This window comes from Thamnophis sirtalis, unplaced genomic scaffold, assembly GCF_051295495.1.
Source record: "Thamnophis sirtalis isolate CommonGarterSnake01/CBP01778 unplaced genomic scaffold, rThaSir2_p1.2 scaffold_1, whole genome shotgun sequence".
NCBI lineage: Eukaryota > Metazoa > Chordata > Lepidosauria > Squamata > Natricidae > Thamnophis > Thamnophis sirtalis.
This window is the reverse complement of record NW_028261381.1, coordinates 155,419,644-155,437,977: the sequence shown is the minus strand read 5'-3', so window position 1 is coordinate 155,437,977 and position 18,334 is coordinate 155,419,644. Positions and strand designations below refer to the sequence as shown.

Below are 18,334 nucleotides of genomic sequence, written 5' to 3'. Positions count from 1 at the left end.
AATTACGTGAATGCTTTGATATGCCCATATATGACAAAGCATCCTAGGGGTGGAAAGGACATCAGAGGTCTTCTAGCCCAAAACCCTGCCTAAGGCAGTAAATCTTATACCATCCTGCTCAAAAGGTTGTCCAGTCAGTGGTGGGATTCAGCAGCTTGGTGAACTGGTTGTTGGAAGAAATCAATAGGGCAGAGAACTGGTTGGTAAATTATTTGAATCCTACCAATGGCCCCCATCCGTCCTGATATATATATATATATATATATATATATATATATATATATATATATATATATATATATATATATATATATATATATATATATATATATATATATATATATATATATATATATATTTCATTAAAATAGTCATTAGAGATTCTCAGTCATCCACGTCCATTAAAACAAGCTTTTGATGAGGAATGATGGTTTAGTTGCTACTCCATTCAGCATGGTGCTTCCAAGTTTTACATTCCTTTTTTTTTGTTCAATGATATTATGTTTAATTTTGCTTTTCATTTGAATCTATGAAGATGGGAATTGCATGCTGCTCAGAGTTAGTTTGACTGAAGTAGTACATACAGTAAGTAGCAATAATTGTAAATGAACAACTAAATTAAGATATTTCTTATAGCAGTTGACAAAGGAGTTTTCGGGAATGGAAAATATATTTTCTTTTTTTCTTTAACCAGATCTACCGCAAGTTTCCTGGCTTTGAATCTTTAATTTTGGACACCATGGCCCGAGCTGACATGTTCTTTCTGAATGATGAAAAGTAAGTTCAGAGTTACACAATCCCAAATTATATGGAAGATACCAGGTTCTGGTATAAGTTGTCCTTTACTGTTCTGAGAATTAACTTTATATTGCAATCAAATGATAGGCTTGGTTTACTTCTTTCAAAATGGTAGATTCAATGGCATTTGCATAGAGGGAGAGATTGACAAATGTTATTATGCAGTATGCCAGCCCTGCCCCTTTTCTATTTGTGCAGAGATATTACACACTTGTCAGAAAGAGGAAGACGTTGTGATAGGATGCCATCTCAGTGCTTTCATCAGTGTGACAAAAGCAACAAGGCTCTGCAGACATTCTTGGTTCAATATGGCAGCATCTGAAGCCTTGGATTCCACCATTTGTCTGCTGGCCCTGTTAATTCGATGTACGACATTTGTGATGTTCTGGCGAGGAGGAATAGAAAAGAATCAGATTTTGATGAACTCAGAGGAGAGATAGGTGACTATTGATTTCAAATCCACTGTCTGGAGAAGGAAAAGTATTCAGGAAAGATGGGAAATTCAGGGTAATGGGATACTGAAGGCACAACTGCAAATAAGTTACACTGTTGTTGAAAGAAAAACGAGTGACTTTTTAAACATTTCTGAAGTGTTTTCTTAAGATCTCCTCTTCCAAGGGTGAGCGAGGAATCCTTGGTACTCTCTGAGCTTGTTTTCTTCTTTCTTTATTGTATTTTTTTTCTGAGTAATATTTTTTATTTTTTCATTTTCATTTTCATACACTCACATGTATACTGTGCATATCCAACACCATACAGTATTAAACAATAATTGCATCAATTCCTCTTGTCAACAATACCCCAGAAAATAGAAACCCAATATACTTCTTCCACTCTCCATATACCTCTTTCTTCCACCACCCTCCAACTTTCTATCTCCTTCCATCATCCCCCTCTACCCTACTTCCCCTCCCCCTCTACCACTCCTCTCTCCAAATCCACTCCCCCCTTCCTTCTCCCCTTCCCTCCCATCCTCTCTCCCATCCCTCTCTGCCCATCTTTCTTCTTTCCCACTCCTCCTCCCCTTGGTGTATTTCCACTATATGTTAATGTACTTGGCTTATCCTATTTTTAAAGAGAGATTAAAGAAAAACAGTATACATATGAAGTCACATTACATTGAGATCTAACAAATCGTGTCTAACCTAATATATATCCCTCCCCCCCTCCCCCCACCTCCTCCGCCCGACTTCCCAGAGCCCGTACACGGTATAGATTTTTAACAAACACAGTCTAAAATCTATTGCGAAAAAAAAGAACTAAAAAAAGGGTTATTGACACTGTTCCCTCTAAGGTGCGCGGCCGCGCACGTGGAAAGAAACCCCCGCGCAGCAGTTTCTAACTGCCGCGCAGAGATTTCTGTAAAGTAAATGTGGGGAAGTCCTTTGCAGGCGGCTACAACTGGCTGCCTGCAAAGGACCTCCCCAGACTTGTTTTGAAGAGCACGGCTCTTCAAAGGGGGATTCCTTCCTGCGAGACCCCGTCCAGAAAATGCGGGGAGCGGCAGCAGAGCCCCGGGGCTGCTTCTGCTGCGTCCACTGGACTGTGGGGCTGGGAAGGGGGCGGGAAGAGCGGCGGGGCTGGCGGTGGCCGGTGGTGGCAGGCTGGTTTGCCTCCTCCTCCTCCAACAGCACTGCCGGATTTCCGCCCAGTGCTGCGGGGGCGCCAGCGGGAGCTTTGGCGGCTTCACCTCAGCCGCAGCGCTGGGCAGCAAATGTGTTGGTGCTGTTGGAGGAGGAGGAGGAGGAGGCGGCAGCAATAGCACCATAGGACAAGAAGCAATGGAAACTTGTCAGAAGGAGACTCAAGCTGGAAATAAGGAGAAATCTGACAGAAAGAACAATTAAAATCAATGGAATCTTAATTCATTTGCTACAGGTTTTCAAAAGACTTGACAGCGATTTGTCTCAGATGATATAAAGACTCCTGCCTTGGACAAGGGGCTGGACTAGAAGACCTCCAGTATCCCTTCTGATTCTATGATTTTAAAAACCACAAGCTTTTTACAGCTCGCTTGCAACTTTACCAAATTTAATTCAGCCATTTCCTTTTGTTATTAAATGGGTATTGCTAGTTCAATGCACATGCGCTTCACTTTTAAGATGCTGAAAAAATCCCCATGACCTGCAACAAAATTCATTTTTCCACTCTTATCTTGCCCTAACTTCTGATAGGTTCCTGAAATATAGATCTATAAAATTTAGTGAAAATGTTTCTATCTATTTTAATACACACTCGTAAAACAGATTGGGACAAATGACATTAGTGCTCTGGGATAATAGCAGGTTTACTCTATTTGGATTTTCAGATAAAAGGTATCTTTTGTGCTAAGTTCTAACAATGTAGTTCTCTAATGTAACTATGAAACAGTCCAAATATATAATTCCCCTCAGGGAGGAATTCCACAAGTTGAAGTCCACAAGTCTTAAAGCTGTCACGTTTGAAGACCCCTGGGGTTTTTTCCCCCTAAAGGGTTAGGGGTGCAAGGGTCTTGTAACAACAGCTTTAAGACTTGCGTGCTTCAAATGCCAGACTTTCTGAGCCAACATTTTGGTTGCTAAGCAGGAGCGTTGTTAAGTGATACTGATATTAGATAACACTTTTAATTAAGCGGGTACCTTGAATAAACATAACTTTGAGTTTCAAATAATACTGATTTTGTTGTTGTCTTAGGTGACATCTGTGAAAAAAATTCAGGTGCTCAGGCATGAAAATATGCTGCTCAAACACTATACTTTTCTGCTCACACTGAAAAAAAATTAGAGGGAACATTGGTTATTGATCTTAGCTTCTTCTTGCTAAGCTAACTTTGAACAATTTAAATCATTCCTGATCTTAAGCATAAGAAAACAAGCATGAGCTTGTTTTCTTGAAGATGTTTCATTACGCAAACTAGGTAACTAGTAGCACTGATGATGCTACTTAGTTTGGATGACGAAATGTCAGCAAGAAAACAACCAAACTCAGAGAGCACCAAGGATCCCTCATTTCAACCCCGAGCTACAAATATTCTCCTTTATTGCTCCTAAAAAGGTGGATCTCTCCCCATCTTTGGAGTGGGAGAGCTACATATGTAGGTGTATGACTTATTTATTTATTTTATTTATTTGTACAATTTATTTTATTTTATTTTACATGTACTAGATAACAGGTATAAGCATAAACATGGACAAGAACAAGAAATGAATGCAAGTAAATGGGGACAGTAGGACAGGGACGGTAGGCACGATGGTGCACTTATGCATGCCCCCTTTTATGGACCTCTTATGAATGGGGTGAGGTCCCTGGTAGACAGTTTAAGGTTGAAGCTGTGAGGGTTTGAGGATGTTACAACAGAGACAGGTAGAGCATCCCAGCCGTTGACCACTCTGTTGCTAAGTCGTATTTTCTGCAATCCAGTTTGGAGCAGTTTGCCTTGAGTTTGTATCTATTGTTTGCCCGTGTATTATTGAGATTGAAGCTCAAGAAGTCATTGACAGGAACGACATTGTAGCAGACAATTTTGTGTACTACACTTAGGTTAGATCGTAGGCGGCGTAGTTCTAGGTTGTCCAAACGTCATGGGATATTTTGCCAGGAATCAAAGGATGACAGCGCACAATGACTTAAGGTTTCATTAATGGTTAGAAATGTTACTCAACTACTTGAAAGACAATTTTTGTTTGAAAAGCAGGGGTAAAGATATGAAAAATCAGTTAAATTGAACTAAAACATTGTGCTTCTTGTCCGTAGTGTCAAAGTGTTATCTAGTCCTATTTTGATCTTGCATTCAGAAGATGACGGGATGATACCTGTACAACATGGAAAAACGGTAACTAAACAGTAACTGTAGTCCATTACTCTTTTAAAAGGGTTCTTTGTACATATAAACAGATAATATGCAAAAGCGCAGAGATCACTCTTTCTATAGATATAAGCTATAGAAGTGGAAAGTCACTCCATATATTAACAGGTTTTGTTTTTCTGCTAATTGTGAATTGTACTTTTTACAACATACATCACCAATATAGTTTTATGTTTCCATAGCAGACCAAAAAACCAAAACAAAAGAAAAAGCAATGCCGCCACACAAAAAGCCGCGCTGCCACCAGCGCAGACGCCGGCCTTTCAATCAATAACCTCGTCGCTCCTTGCCTGGGCATGTGATGGATGAGCACTGGGATGGCTTAGTAAGGTCTGGCTGGCGGTCTGGAGGAGGAAGGCGCTGAGCTCAAACTATGAAAGCCCTGCAGCGCAGAAGCTTTCGAACCGGCTTGTGGGTGCCTGAAAGTAGGGGTCATCTTATACGCCCAATCGCCTTATACAGCGGATTATACGGTATATACTGCCCCATAGTGCTTTCCAGCATTCTCTGGGTAGTTTACAGCATCAGCATATTGCCCCCCGCAATTAAGGTCCTCATTTTACTCACTTCGGAAGGATGGAAGGCTGAATCAATCTTGAGCCGGTCAGGATCGAACTCTTGGCTATGGGCAGAGTCAGTCTGCAATACTGTATTCTAACCAAGGTGCCGCCATGGCTTATCAGGGTTTTCTCTTAATATCTCCCTTTAAACCATTTTTCCTAAATCCTTGATAACATAGCCACATCCTGAACAAACAGCAACCCATCTTTTATTTCAAGAGACAATCCAGCTTCCAATGGGAGGGACTCCTGCAAACATTATTTATTTGGTCATTAAACGTATTGGCCATCCATCTCACCACAAGGTTACTCAGGGTGACTTACATTGTTATAATTATAAATTAGCCAGGAATAAGCAGTAGGATTTCAACAGTAGAAATGAGTCTATGGCCTCTGGTTATTTAAGTACTGTTGCCCCATAAGCCTTCAGGGGAATTGCCTAGAGAAAAAATGCCTTCACTTAGTAATCTGTTCAGATTTGGGAGGTTCTGAGCTGGATAGCAGTTTGAGTTACACCCAGGTGTGAGCTTCAAAAATGTTAGCAAGAGGTTCTCTGCCTGGTTGCTGAGTGGGTGTGACCTAGTCAGCTTGTTGCACCACAGTGCGGGGGCATTTTTGCCTTCCCTGGGGTTTCCTTGAGCCTCCAGGAGGATGAAAACATCCTCCTCATGTTCTGGAGGCCTTCTGGAGGATGGAAATAAGTCCATTTCCAGCCTTCCCAAACAGGTAGGCCTGTTTTTCACCCTCCCTGAGCCTCCATGCATGCCCTGCACTTATCTGCATCCAAAATGGGCCATGTGGGGACTCCTGGGAGGGGTGGGTGGGGCCAGCCAGGAGTGGGATTTGGGGGTTCTCCGAACTGCACAGAATCTTAGCTAGAGGTTCTCCTGAACCCCTGGGAATCCCCAGCAGCCCAGCCCTGGTTTCACCATTGAACTACGTCTACAGGTACTCTTTGACCTTCAGTCATGTGTTTAGTGACTGTTCAAAGTTACATGGGCACTGAAAAAAGTGGCAACTGGTCCTCAGACTTAAAATTGTCATAGCATCCTCCGTGTGATCAAAATTTGTCCACTTGGCCATCGGCATGTAGTTACAATGGTTGGAGCATCCTGGGGGATCATGTGATTGCTATTTGTGACCGTCCCAGCTGGCTTTCAACAAGCAAACCTAAGGGGGGGGGGGAAAGTCAGATTCACTTAATGACTGTGATTCATTTAACAACTGCAGTGATTCACTTAACACCCATGGCAAAAAAAGCCCATAAAAATCAGCCACAATGTAATTACGAAGCGCCTTGTTAGCACTGGAAATTTTGGTCCCAGTTGTCCTTTGAAGACTACTTGTACATAGAGTCTAGATTTCTGAATGATGTTGGCAAATCGCTCTCTCAAAGCTACCTCACTAAATAGGATTAGGTCACAATTTCAGGTAGCAAGACCTCCACCAAGGAGAACTAAGATTTTGTGAGATTTCTGCCATTTATGATTTAAAATAAATACTTTTGCTAGCCCATAACAGTGGTGGGTTGCAGGTGGTCCGTCCCGGTATGGGCGTACTGGAGCCTGCCCGGAGCACCGGATACCGTTCTGGTACGGTGCTCTGGAAGGCCCAGCTCCTTCCGGTCTTTAAGTCTTTGGCACTTCCCCGCATGGGCACAGCGCGTATAGCGACTGTGCGATGCTCCACTGAGCAGCTGGAATGTCATGGAGGCTCACGGAAGAGGTAAGATGAATGCATGCGCTGCGCACGTCCATGTGGACGCCGCCGGGCCCGTTCCAACCTGTTTTGCTCAGGAAGCTTTTTGCAAAGATAAAATTTGAAGCAAGGGTGGGACAATCTTGTGAACTCTTCTCCCAGTTCATGGAACAAAAGTGGATGATGTAGTTTTAAATGTGATCATTTTCTTTGGAGGTAATTTCAGCTGTAATTTCAGCACTCAGGTTTTTTCTCTGAGTGATGCTGTGTACTTGCCATTGATGGTGTGAGACAGTAGAGTTATTATGTTGGGGGCTTATTGAGCCTACTAAACCACCATAATTAGTAGGTCCCAGAAACTTGGCTAAGGGTAAGAAAAGCTCAGAGTTTAGTAAGCAATGGAGCCCAATCATCATACAGGTCGTCTTTGATTTACAACTATTCATTTAGTGACTGTTCAATGTTACAATGCACGGAAAAAAGTGACTTATGACTGTTTTTCATGCTTGTGATTGTTGACCACGATCAAGTGATCAAAATTTGGACACTTGGCAACTGGCATCCCTTTATGACAGTTGCAATGTCCCAGGTCATGTAATCACATTTTTCAACCTTCTGACACACAAAGTAATGGGGATAAGTAAGATTCACTTAACAATCGTCTTACTAAGTTAACTGCAGTGATTCACTTAACAACTGTGTCAAATAAGGTGGTAAAGTGAATCAAAACTCACCAACTGTCTTGCTTAGCAGCAGAAATTTCAATCTCAATTGTGGTCATAAATCAAGGATTACCTGTATTTAATTCCCATATTTTTCGGACTATAAGATACATCGGCGTATAAGACGCAACAAGATTTCGAAGAGGTAAGTAACAAAAAGTTTTTGCCTTCCCTCAGTCCCCAGCAGCACTCTGGAGGCTTCAGCAGGGCTGGGGGAAGGCAAAAACGGGGGCATTTTTGCCTTGCCCCAGCCCTGCTGAAGCCTGCAGAGGCCTACTGGGGGCTGAGGGAAGGCAAAAAAGCATCCATTTTTCACCTGTTTTTTTATGAAAACGGGGCATTTTTGCCTTGCCCCAGCCCTGCTGAAGCCTGCAGAGACCTACTGGGGGCTGAGAGAAGGCAAAAAAGTCTCTGTGTGAAAAATGGCCCATTTTTCACAAAAATGCGATGCGGGGGCAGGGCTTCCAGAGGCCAAAAATGGCTGTATTCGGTGTATAAGATGCACCAACATTTCCACACTCTTTTATGGGGGGGGAAGGAAGGTGTGTCTCATGTCGAAAAATATGCTACATTCTTGAGGGGGAAAAAATAAGTTGTGTAGCAATACTTAACAGTCCACTTGGAGATTCACACTCACTCTTTTTCTACAGCTTTTTGAGATCACATACGGTGCCTCTGAGAAGAAAGACAACATCAGGTTTCTTTCCTTCCCCTCTTCCATGGGTTTGGGGCACGATCACATCTCCTCTCATCCTGAGCTCGCTTCCATTGTCAGGTAAGCACACTGAGCCAAGTTTATGCTACTGCTAAGACTTCTATGAAAATAGTTTTCTCTTTTGATGCTTCAGTGGCTTTAGATCGGGAAGGACACAGAATACACACTAGAAGTTTGATTGTATTTATATTACGCCATGATTTGCTTTACTGAATAAGCCCAAAGGAGAGAATTCATGGAATACATTAAGTGAAAAATCCAAGCAACCACATTTAGGATTTCATTATATGTTATATTTCAGGTTTATATTATATAAACTAGGCCATAGTACAGAAAATCCATTTTTACTGGCAAAATGTAGATTTCTTCTTACTTAAGAATAGCTTAATCAAGAAGGTGAGATAGTGCTTCTGAGATTTCAAAAGAGAGCTCACTTTGGAGCAGTAGTGGCTGAATATCTATAATGCAACAGTTCTGTTCCATGCATTCTCAAATTGGCTGGTTGTTATTGCTACATATTGTATTGATGTGATGGGGTTGGGGATGAACCTCAATGAATGGGAAAGTCCAGATGACCATCACTGAGTGGTCAGTGGGCTATTTATTTTTCTAGCTCTCGTTTAAAAAGCAAGAGTGATAGCACCTATGTACTGTCCCATAATGCTTTACAGCACTCTCTATGCAAAGTGGAAGCATTATTGGCATATTGCCCCCAACAATCTGGGTCATTTTACTGACCTCGGAAGTCAACCTTGAGCCCCCTGTCAGGATCAAACTCCAGGATGTGGTCAGAGTTTGACTGCAGTGCTGCATTTTAACCACTGCTGTCCCAGGGCTTAAAATAGTACATTCAGATGTATCAGAGGTAACAAACTCGTGGCCCTCTGGCCCGATGTATCACACGCTGGCCATGCCCACCCTGATATAGCAAAGGGGTGGGAAAGTCACAATACATCATTTGATGACATGATATCGTGAGTTTGATACCCCTGAGATCAGTGGTGAAATTCATTTTTTTTACTACCGGTGCTGTGGGTGAGGCTTGGTGGGTGTGGCAGGGGAAAGATACTGCAAAATCCCCATTCCCTCCTCACTCCTGGGGTAAGGACATTGCAAAATTTCCGTTCCCACCCCAATTTGGGACCAGCCAGAGGTGGTATTTGCCGATTCTCCAAACTACTCAAAATTTCTGCTACCGGTTCTCCAGAACCTGTCAGAACCAGCTGAATTTCACCCATGCCTGAGATATATTGTTGTTTTTATAGGTTCTAATTACTTAATATTTCATTCTTAACTTTTAGGCAGGATATTATGTTGAAGGATGTGTGTGTAAAGTTTCTTCTGCTACACTTTGTAGATAGTTTCATACTTTTTCTGTATAAAATAGCCTGCACAACCCTGGCCAAATGAACTAGACAATTTGAACAGGATGTTGATTTTATATGGCACCAAATCCAAGGAACATAATTTTTTTCTGTGTATCCTGTAACAGAGACTTCCTCAAGAGCCTTACATGGGATGAGCAATCAAGTGGACAGTGACTTAACAGGAACCTCAAGGAGACATTGGTTCTTGCCATGGATATTAAAACAACAAACAGTTGGAAGATAAAAAAGTGGATTTTACTTTATTTTATCATGTGAATTTGCAGGTGTACATTACAGGACATTACAGGACAACATTACAGGGCAAAAATACAGGAGTTTTTGAGCCTACCAAAGGTTTCTTCTTTTCAATGCACCTCATCTTGGCTACTATAAGCCTTATTTCAGCAAAACATCCTTTCTGTGACAGCGTGTCTTCTGGCTCACAGCTGAATCAATTTGATTTATAGTGCACTACAAAGGGCAACTTCCTCAAAGGCTCAGTGCTGTATTTAATACTTGCTGAAAAGTATAAGATATTTCTTCAGAACACTTTAAACAATTATCATTATTTGAATTATCATTGCGAAGTAGGTGAGCACATGATCACCCCTTGAAGGAAGAACAGATACTCCAGATTCTATATAAAACTACGAATTCTGCGTCGACACCTTCCTCTCTTTAAAATGTATTCTTTCTGCTAATAGTTCACTTTATGAATACACATCATGGACAAGCCCTTTCATTTTAATTAAAAGACAACAATCGAGTGAACAGATTATTTGGTTTGCTAATGGTATTTTTTATAACACCCACTATAAATTAGTAAAAAATGGGCCCTTTGAACCGTTTGGGTGGCCTTCCTCAAGCTGGTACTCTCTAGTGGTGCTGGGACTGGTACCTAGCATGTCCAGTGAGAATATCAGCTAGCATGAGAAATAAATGGTCTGGCACAACTTAGGATCCATTAGATGAAATAGAATGTACTAGAGCAAAAGCTTTGGGAACAATTCCCAGAGTTCCCTAAGAAGGGAAGGGAGAGCGCAGATAAATGTAGACAATGCCTAAGATTCCCCAACTGCTCCCAGTGCTTGTAAGCAAAAGAGAGAAGAAGAGGCCACTTGATTACCGTTATTTTCTAAAGAAATCTACGCATGCTTTCCCCAGTGTAGGGTACTGTGCGTTATCCATGCGGAGTTAAGCCTTGCAGGACTTCTCAGATTCACACGCGCAACTTTTCAGCTGAATCATTGGCCAGCATCTCATCAGCAACATCGCGAGGTACATTGGGTGGTGGGATCTTGAGATCAGAAGGTTCCACATTCCAGATATCACGAGCATATTCTTTGATGGTCCTGTCACTGGAAAACTTCCCAGACGCTGCGATGTTCCTGATGACCATTTTGGTCCATTCTTTGGAGTTCTGTAACAAAGAGCTTGTGTGAACTTGGCTCTTGATGACAATCAGATTCAGGATTACTACTGAACATGGTACAGTCCCGTGTAACACTATAATTCATCTCAAATTCCTAACAAGCAATACATGTTACGGTTCACCGACAAATGCGCGATAGACATAGGCGTGATGACAAAACCGCGACGTCAAAATCGCTAATTGGTTTTTGACAATAGCGTGATGACAAATGCGCGATGACAAATACGTATGTTCTAACCCTAACCCTAAAATATTTTCGATTTTATTGTCCTTGTCATCGCGTTTTTGTCCGCGCGATTTTGACGTCCCAAATTTGTGGGCGCGATTTTGACGTGGCGGTTTTGTCAGCGCGCATATGTCTATCGCGCAATTGTCGGGTCACACATGTTACATTAGGAGTAGGCAAATAGGCAAGTAACAGCCTGTATGTAGGTAATGCTATCCCATTTTTGCAGTCCTTCAAGAGGGGGCTGGGGTGGCTCATGTGGTAAGACTCTGACCCTGCGCTCTGCCGAGGTCGGCAGTTCAGCAGCTCGATTCCCGCAAGCAAATAAACCACGCATGGACAGGAAAGGAGCCTCCCCGATTGCCTACTGGCTTTCAGGCATCCTAAGGTAATGCCGCCTGAAAAATTCCTTTCACAGATGCAGCCAGCCACCTCGGTGATGCCTGGCTAACACATGCCATATGCTTAAAAAAGAAGAAAGTCCTTCAAGAATGCATTAAAAATATGGCCAGTTATTAGTTTTGGATGGAAAAAGAAGGTAAAATCAGTTTTCCCCAAGGCTCAATGGTGTCTATTCTGCATTACCAAAAATAACAGATAACTTATTTTTAACTTCCTCTGATGACACAGGTCATGATCCCAAGTCCCCTGCATCCTATAGTGGGGACAAGAAAGCAATTGTCCCTTTCTTCTTGCTGGTAAATGCATGAATAGCCTTGGGGGGCTTGCAGAGTGCTTCTCAGGGGAGGGGGGAAAACGAGCAAAAAACGGCCTGTTTTTCGCAAAAATGGTCTCTGTTTTTGCCCCCAAAATTGCATGCATAGCCTTATGGAGACATAGAGTGCTGTGGGCGCGGGGGGGGGGGAAATGGCCCATTTTTACTCATTTCTGCCCTCTTCAGCCTCCAGAAGCACTCTGGAAGCCTCCATAAAGGTACGCGTGGCCATTTTGGTGAAGGGGGTGTGGCTTCAGGAGGCAAAAAAACGCTGTATTTGATGTATAAGACACACCCAGATTTTCAGCCTCTTTTTTGAGGAAAAAAGGTGCGTTTTATACTCTGAAAAATACGGTACTTGCAGTTAAACAACTTGCTAGATAGCTACAGGTTTGGAATTCCAGCTGCCCTATTTATATTCCTGAATAGCCATGGTCCTTTTATAGCTTAGCTAGATATTTAAATCACATAACTTTGAAAAGCCCAATTATTAGCATATTCCAATGTCCGTTCAAAAACCTGGGAGCTAAATACAAACCATCCCAGATCATACTCTCATGGAGAAGAAACTACCAAAACTATCAAATCCATAGCTCACGTCCTGCCAGGCCAAAGGAACCAAGAACAATAGGAGTACTTTATTGTTTGCTTATAGACAGACAACTTGCCAAACAGCGAAACACTTATCTGTATAACTACCTATGTATAATATACCCTGTGCACTGCTGGTGAGGGGAGCAGTGTCCCACCAGACTAAAGATTTCAAGCTATGTTGTCTCTTTGCTTCCCGAGAAACAGTCCTTTCCTCCTGCAACTCGAGGCTACATTCCACGTATGTCTTGCTACACTGTACCTTCCTAAAAAGACTTAAAGGCCCATTTTGTAATTCCTATCTAGTGATAGGAATTATATTAAGGGATGCAGTGGCTCAATGGCTAAGACGCTGAGCTTGTCGATCAGAAAGGTCAGCAGTTCAGTGGTTCGAATCCCTAGTGCCGCATAATGGAGTGAGCTCCCATTGCGTGTCCCAGCTTCTGCCAACCTAGCAGTTCGAAAGCATGTAAAAATGCAAGTAGAAAAATAGGAACCACCTTTGGTGGGAAGGTTAACAGCGTTCTGTGCGCCTTCGGCGATTAGTCATGCTGGCCACATGACCACGGAGACGTCTTCGGACAGTGCTGGCTCTTCGGCTTCAAAATGAAGATGACCAGCACCTCCTAGAGTTGGGAATGACTAGCACATATGTGCGGGGGAACCTTTACCTTTAGTGAGAGGAATTATAAAACGTCTTCAAAGAAAAAACTATGTCTTCAAAGAAAAAGTGAGCAAGTCCTGTTGCCTCCTGAAAAAAAGCACCTTTGGGACAACCATGACCCGGATGACTGAGAATCTCTACAGACTTTTAACTATACAATTTGGGATGAACACCCTTTGAATGGTGTGGGAGTAGGAATGGATTTCCAGAGAGAAAAGACTGCAGACTACAGGAACCAGGAGCACCACTCAGGTGACCCTGAGGACACAGATAAACCTCCAAGTGCTTCAATGACCCTCTAAAAGGATGCAAATGACCAGATGTATGCAAGGAATATAAATCCTTCCATTCCCCACTATCCTGTCAGTGTTGAAGAAGCTTCTTGGATGAGAAGCAAAATGTCTTCAAAGAAAAAAAACAAGAAAGTCCTCTTGCCTCCTGAAAAAGCTCCTTTGGGACAACCATGACCTGGATGACTGGGAATCTCTACAGACTCCTATCTAGTGAAGTACCCAAACAATTCATTTATTTTATGCATGGTTGCTTTTATCAGATCAGTAATGCTTTCATTTTCTTGAATATGCTATGCTACTGTCCATAAAATTAGACATACTCTGATCATCTTAATGCCCTAGCTAAAATTCAAAGCTGCCTTATTTTAAGTAAAATAGCATTAGCATTTTAGGCTTATATATTCTTCTATAGCACTTCACAGCACTCTGTGTGCTGTAAAAAGCTGCTTAATTATTTTACTTATTTGTTTGCTTGTAGAATCCGGGTCACTAATTATAGAGTAATAGAATTTGAGTTATAGAAAGACTTAAAAGCACACTAATTTAGTCACTGTAATGAATAAAATTGGTCAGCCAACTTCATGGCAACAAAGTGAATTATTTTCAAATCACGGATACTAAGCCGATGCATTGCATAAAGCATTCAAAAAAATTAAGTTTGAATAGTTTGGCATGATTCATGAATCATTTCTACTCTAGTTTTTGTTAATCCATTAAATTTAGTTAGTGGTTAATCCAGTAAATCATGAAAACTCAAAAGATTTAGTCCAGTAAACATGGGTTAATTTAACTGAGTATATGTGTTGTACAAATTCATTGTAGAACAGATAGTTAATTTGTGTGGTCAGGGATACACAGGACAGAACACATGATGGATTAGCACTTTGACTATTCGTTTGAATACAATAAACATTGTAAATATTCTCCACACCCAGCTTACCATATAGAGTTGACTGACACTGTCTTGGCACTTGACGTAAGCTTCGTAGTCTGCAAAAACTTTAAATCTATCCAAAAGAAAAAAACCAAAAAGTGTGAAATGCTTTGAAGGCAATTTGGGTTTTAGATTGCTAGACCTAGGCCACTGGTTAGTCTTGAAATTCATTATTCCAGAACACTATCTCTTTGGAACATCACAAAATAATTTTTGTTCCGAGGATTGGCTTTTGGGAAACTGCCAGACCACGTAAGATCAGAATGGTTCAGAATAAAAACAAATACTGTGTTCCAGAAGTGTCCAGAACAATAAATTTTAACATCTTGTAAGAAGCATCCATGAAAGCAAGAGAGAATGGTGGGGAACAACTATGCCAGTCTGTTTCTGATAATTGGGCACTCTATGATAACAAATCACTCCCCCATATCATCTAATTTGTGAGTAAAGCAAAAGAATGTCCCCAAAATTTAGAATTAGTCCACTGGCCCATAAGAGCATTTCATTTTAATGCAGTCCAAAACCTTATCTAAGAATAGAGGATACTGCAAAACTCTCTTGACAAGTCACCACTTGGGTGGGGAGTAACACATTTTCTTTAACAAGTGGTGATCCTAAGCATTAAAACTATGATTTTGTGCATATACCACTACCCTGCAAGTCTATCCTGAATTTCATTGGCATGACAAAACGAGTTAAGAGAAGAACTTCATACTGGATCTCTGTTTCTTGGTGCTTTTTAATTACACGGACCAAAGAAAACTGACCTTATTTGGACTCAAATGTCTCTCTGACAAATGATAAGGACACAAATGGCCATTAAAAAAAATACGTAAGGCATCTTTACTTACCGGTCATGGTAGAACAACATGTTGACCAAATCTTTGAACAGGTCAGGTTGTTGTGGTGAAAAGAAACCACTCTTGATCTGATCCATAGCTTGCTTCAATTCAGGAAGCTTGTCATAATATTCCTGAGCATTGTACCTGGTGGAAGAAGGCGGAGCCATCAGAATATTCGTCTTGAGAGCAGTGCAGGAAAGGTGCATACAGAGAACAGAGGAGAGACCCAGAATGGCATCATAGAAAAGGGTTTATTTTGGAGGCACTGAATCCAAAAGATGCTTTATGTTACAGATCGATCAAATTTGCATGGTTGCCCATCTCACAAAAAAACAAAAAAACAAAAAAAAAAACCCAGGCAACATTGGATGGCATGCAACATTTAATTAAAAATGATACACATATAAAAACATTCATTTCTAAAATATATTAAAAGCACAAGAATAAGAGAAGATAATGTTAACTGCAGTAAGGGAGCCACCACAAGCTCTCACAAGTCCCCTGTGTTAGGGTTCTGAAGGATGCCCTAATTAAATCATGAGCCTCGAGCCAAGCTTCAAAAGAAATCCAGTCATTTATTAAGACCTTCATGTCGGCACATACCAAAGTGAAGCCAACTCTGACCCCACAAAATTTACGGCCCCAAGCATAACCCTGTTTCCCCCCTCCCCCCCAGGTGTGTCATCAATCACATTTGCCAATGGGGAAACTTTGCGGGTTGTAGAGAGCACTCCCCTCCGGTCACTGTAAGTAACCCTGGGATACAGTCTTGAGAGAGGCGAGTCTGGAATGTACATCTGTCTTGTGCTGCAGTGCGGTTTCATCGGTTTCCCATCCCCCCCTTTCCTATGACAACTCAAGAGCAGGCCAGGAATGCTTTGTGAATTGACACCCTGGCACTCAAGCAGATGAGAACCAGTTCTTGTGGGACTAGTGGGATGTTAACAGGAATGGAGCTAACTTCGCTCCCAGGGAGAGAAGATTCCAGAAGTTGGCCACTCGGGCAGAAAAGACCCGCCTCTTGAAACCCCGCCAAGTATAGTACCCTAACAGCTGGGATCCACAGCATGAGGTTTTATTATCTGAAATGCTCAAATGTTTTTTTTTCATTCAAAGCAATTAATCCATGAAAACATAACCCAATAACTATTTCAGCATTTTGACTGATTCCACCCATTCCCTCTTTTTAATGTAGCATTGACACCTGAACAAAAAAATACGACTGTAGGAAGACGGACGTTCAAGAGAACATTCTATCTCCAGGCCTGTCTTATTAAGGCATAGAATAGAACCCCATGGGACGTGGTGGTTCAGTGGCTAAGATGCTGAGCTTTGTCGATCTGAAGGTTCGACTCCCTAGCGCCACCTAATGGAGTGAGTGTCCGTTACTTGTCCCAGCTTCTGCCAACCTAGCAATTTGAATGTAAAAATGCAAGTAGAAAAATAGGAACCACTTTAGTGGGAAGGTAACAGAGTTCCATGCACCTTGGGTATTTAGTCATGACCTTGGAGATGTTTTCGGACAGCGCTCTTCGGCTTTGAAACGGAGATGAGCACTGCCCCCTAGAGTCAGGAAAGACTAGTGCATACATGCGAGGGGAACCTTTACCTTTACCTTAGAACCCCATACATGTTTCATTCCAATAATATAAATTCCTAGTGCTAAATCTTTATGCCATTAAAATGTGAGGTCACATAAACACCATTAGTCTACTCTGTGTCTCCCTCCTCCATTCAAGTTTTGGAAGTCCATTTCACTCCAGACAATTGAGAATTTTTCCTACAACCACTTGCGCCCCAGTTGAGCTGTTAACCAGACTTACCCTCTCTGGTCCAACTCTTCCACATCTGGCACTCTCATGCCAAATATGAAGAGATTCTCTTCTCCAGCTTCTTCTGCCATTTCTACATTGGCACCATCCATGGTCCCGATGGTCAGAGCCCCATTGAGCATGAATTTCATGTTGCCAGTGCCTGAGGCTTCGGTGCCAGCTGTTGAAATCTGCTCCGATAAATCTGTAGCAGGGATCACTGCCAAGAAAATATTATTTTAGCATCTGGGCATTTCTTTTTCTCTCATTTGCATTTTAATCTTCTTATTTTTTAAAGCATGGAGATAGGCAAGAAACTCACACGCTCCTAAATAGTCCCCAGCAGAATAAATCATGCACTGACAAGAGCAGAATTTGCAACAAAAATGTAACACAGCAGAATACTTGAGATAACCAGCCAGCATTTATTTATTCATTTATTTAAAACACTAGTCGGTTGGATATCCGTGCTTCACTACTCAACTATATGATCGGGCTTGATAAATTGAGAGTTAAAGCTTGAACATTAATGAGTAGTTGTGATCAGCCTCTCTTCTCCCCTTCTCTCCATCAGGCTTGCCCCACAGAGGTCTCTCCTATTATCCCCTTCTCTCCCTTTCAGGTGGTGAGGGGGAGTAGAATGTCTAACTCCTTAGCATCAGAGCGTGTTAATAATAATATAAGAAATACTAATGATCATTTCGAAAAATCTTTTCTTAGCAAGCACCTAGAAGCCAAGAGGAACATACATGCCAAATCAAATCTGAAATTCTGGTCAGCCCTATTCATTAGTTTCTTAGGCAAAACATGACTATTGTTCATTAAAGGGCTCTCTTTCCTATATATTCCAATCTGGTACCTCAAGATGTATTACCTTTTTCAGCCAGTGAGACTCTGTAATTCTCCAAAAAAATGACCCTCAGCTTGTTTCCAACCCCAGGATCATTGTTTACCACATGGCCCACAGCAGTGATCAGCTTTATTATCATTTTAGCCATATGATACCCAGGAGCAGCCTGGAAGGAAGGAAGCAATGCGGCAGTTAGGAGTTGAGATTACGATAATAATCATGACTACCAATTCTACTTCCAAGCTGAATAAAACCTGCAGAAGCTGCAGAAC

General features: G+C 41.7%; 2 protein-coding genes across 4 annotated transcripts in view; one reads left to right on the top strand and one right to left on the bottom strand.

The window, feature by feature from the left end:
- Window positions 1-10,121, top strand: part of ABHD12B (abhydrolase domain containing 12B) — a 33,451-nt gene extending 23,330 nt beyond the window's left edge. For both annotated transcript variants that reach the window (XM_087728657.1, XM_087728652.1), the window contains exons 10-13: window positions 695-777; window positions 4,531-4,609; window positions 8,273-8,397; window positions 9,830-10,121. In XM_087728657.1, coding sequence (XP_087584783.1) covers window positions 695-777; window positions 4,531-4,609; window positions 8,273-8,397; window positions 9,830-9,878 — 336 coding nt within the window. In that variant the 3' untranslated portion in view covers window positions 9,879-10,121. The remainder of the gene's footprint in view (window positions 1-694; window positions 778-4,530; window positions 4,610-8,272; window positions 8,398-9,829) is intronic.
- The window catches only part of PYGL (glycogen phosphorylase L), a 41,543-nt gene continuing 33,146 nt past the window's right edge, over window positions 9,938-18,334 (bottom strand). For both annotated transcript variants that reach the window (XM_087728632.1, XM_087728638.1), the window contains exons 17-21: window positions 18,087-18,228; window positions 17,225-17,432; window positions 15,411-15,545; window positions 14,566-14,632; window positions 9,938-11,124 (exon numbers count right to left, since the gene is read on the bottom strand). In XM_087728632.1, the coding sequence (XP_087584758.1) occupies window positions 10,924-11,124; window positions 14,566-14,632; window positions 15,411-15,545; window positions 17,225-17,432; window positions 18,087-18,228 (753 nt within the window). In that variant the 3' untranslated portion in view covers window positions 9,938-10,923. The remainder of the gene's footprint in view (window positions 11,125-14,565; window positions 14,633-15,410; window positions 15,546-17,224; window positions 17,433-18,086; window positions 18,229-18,334) is intronic.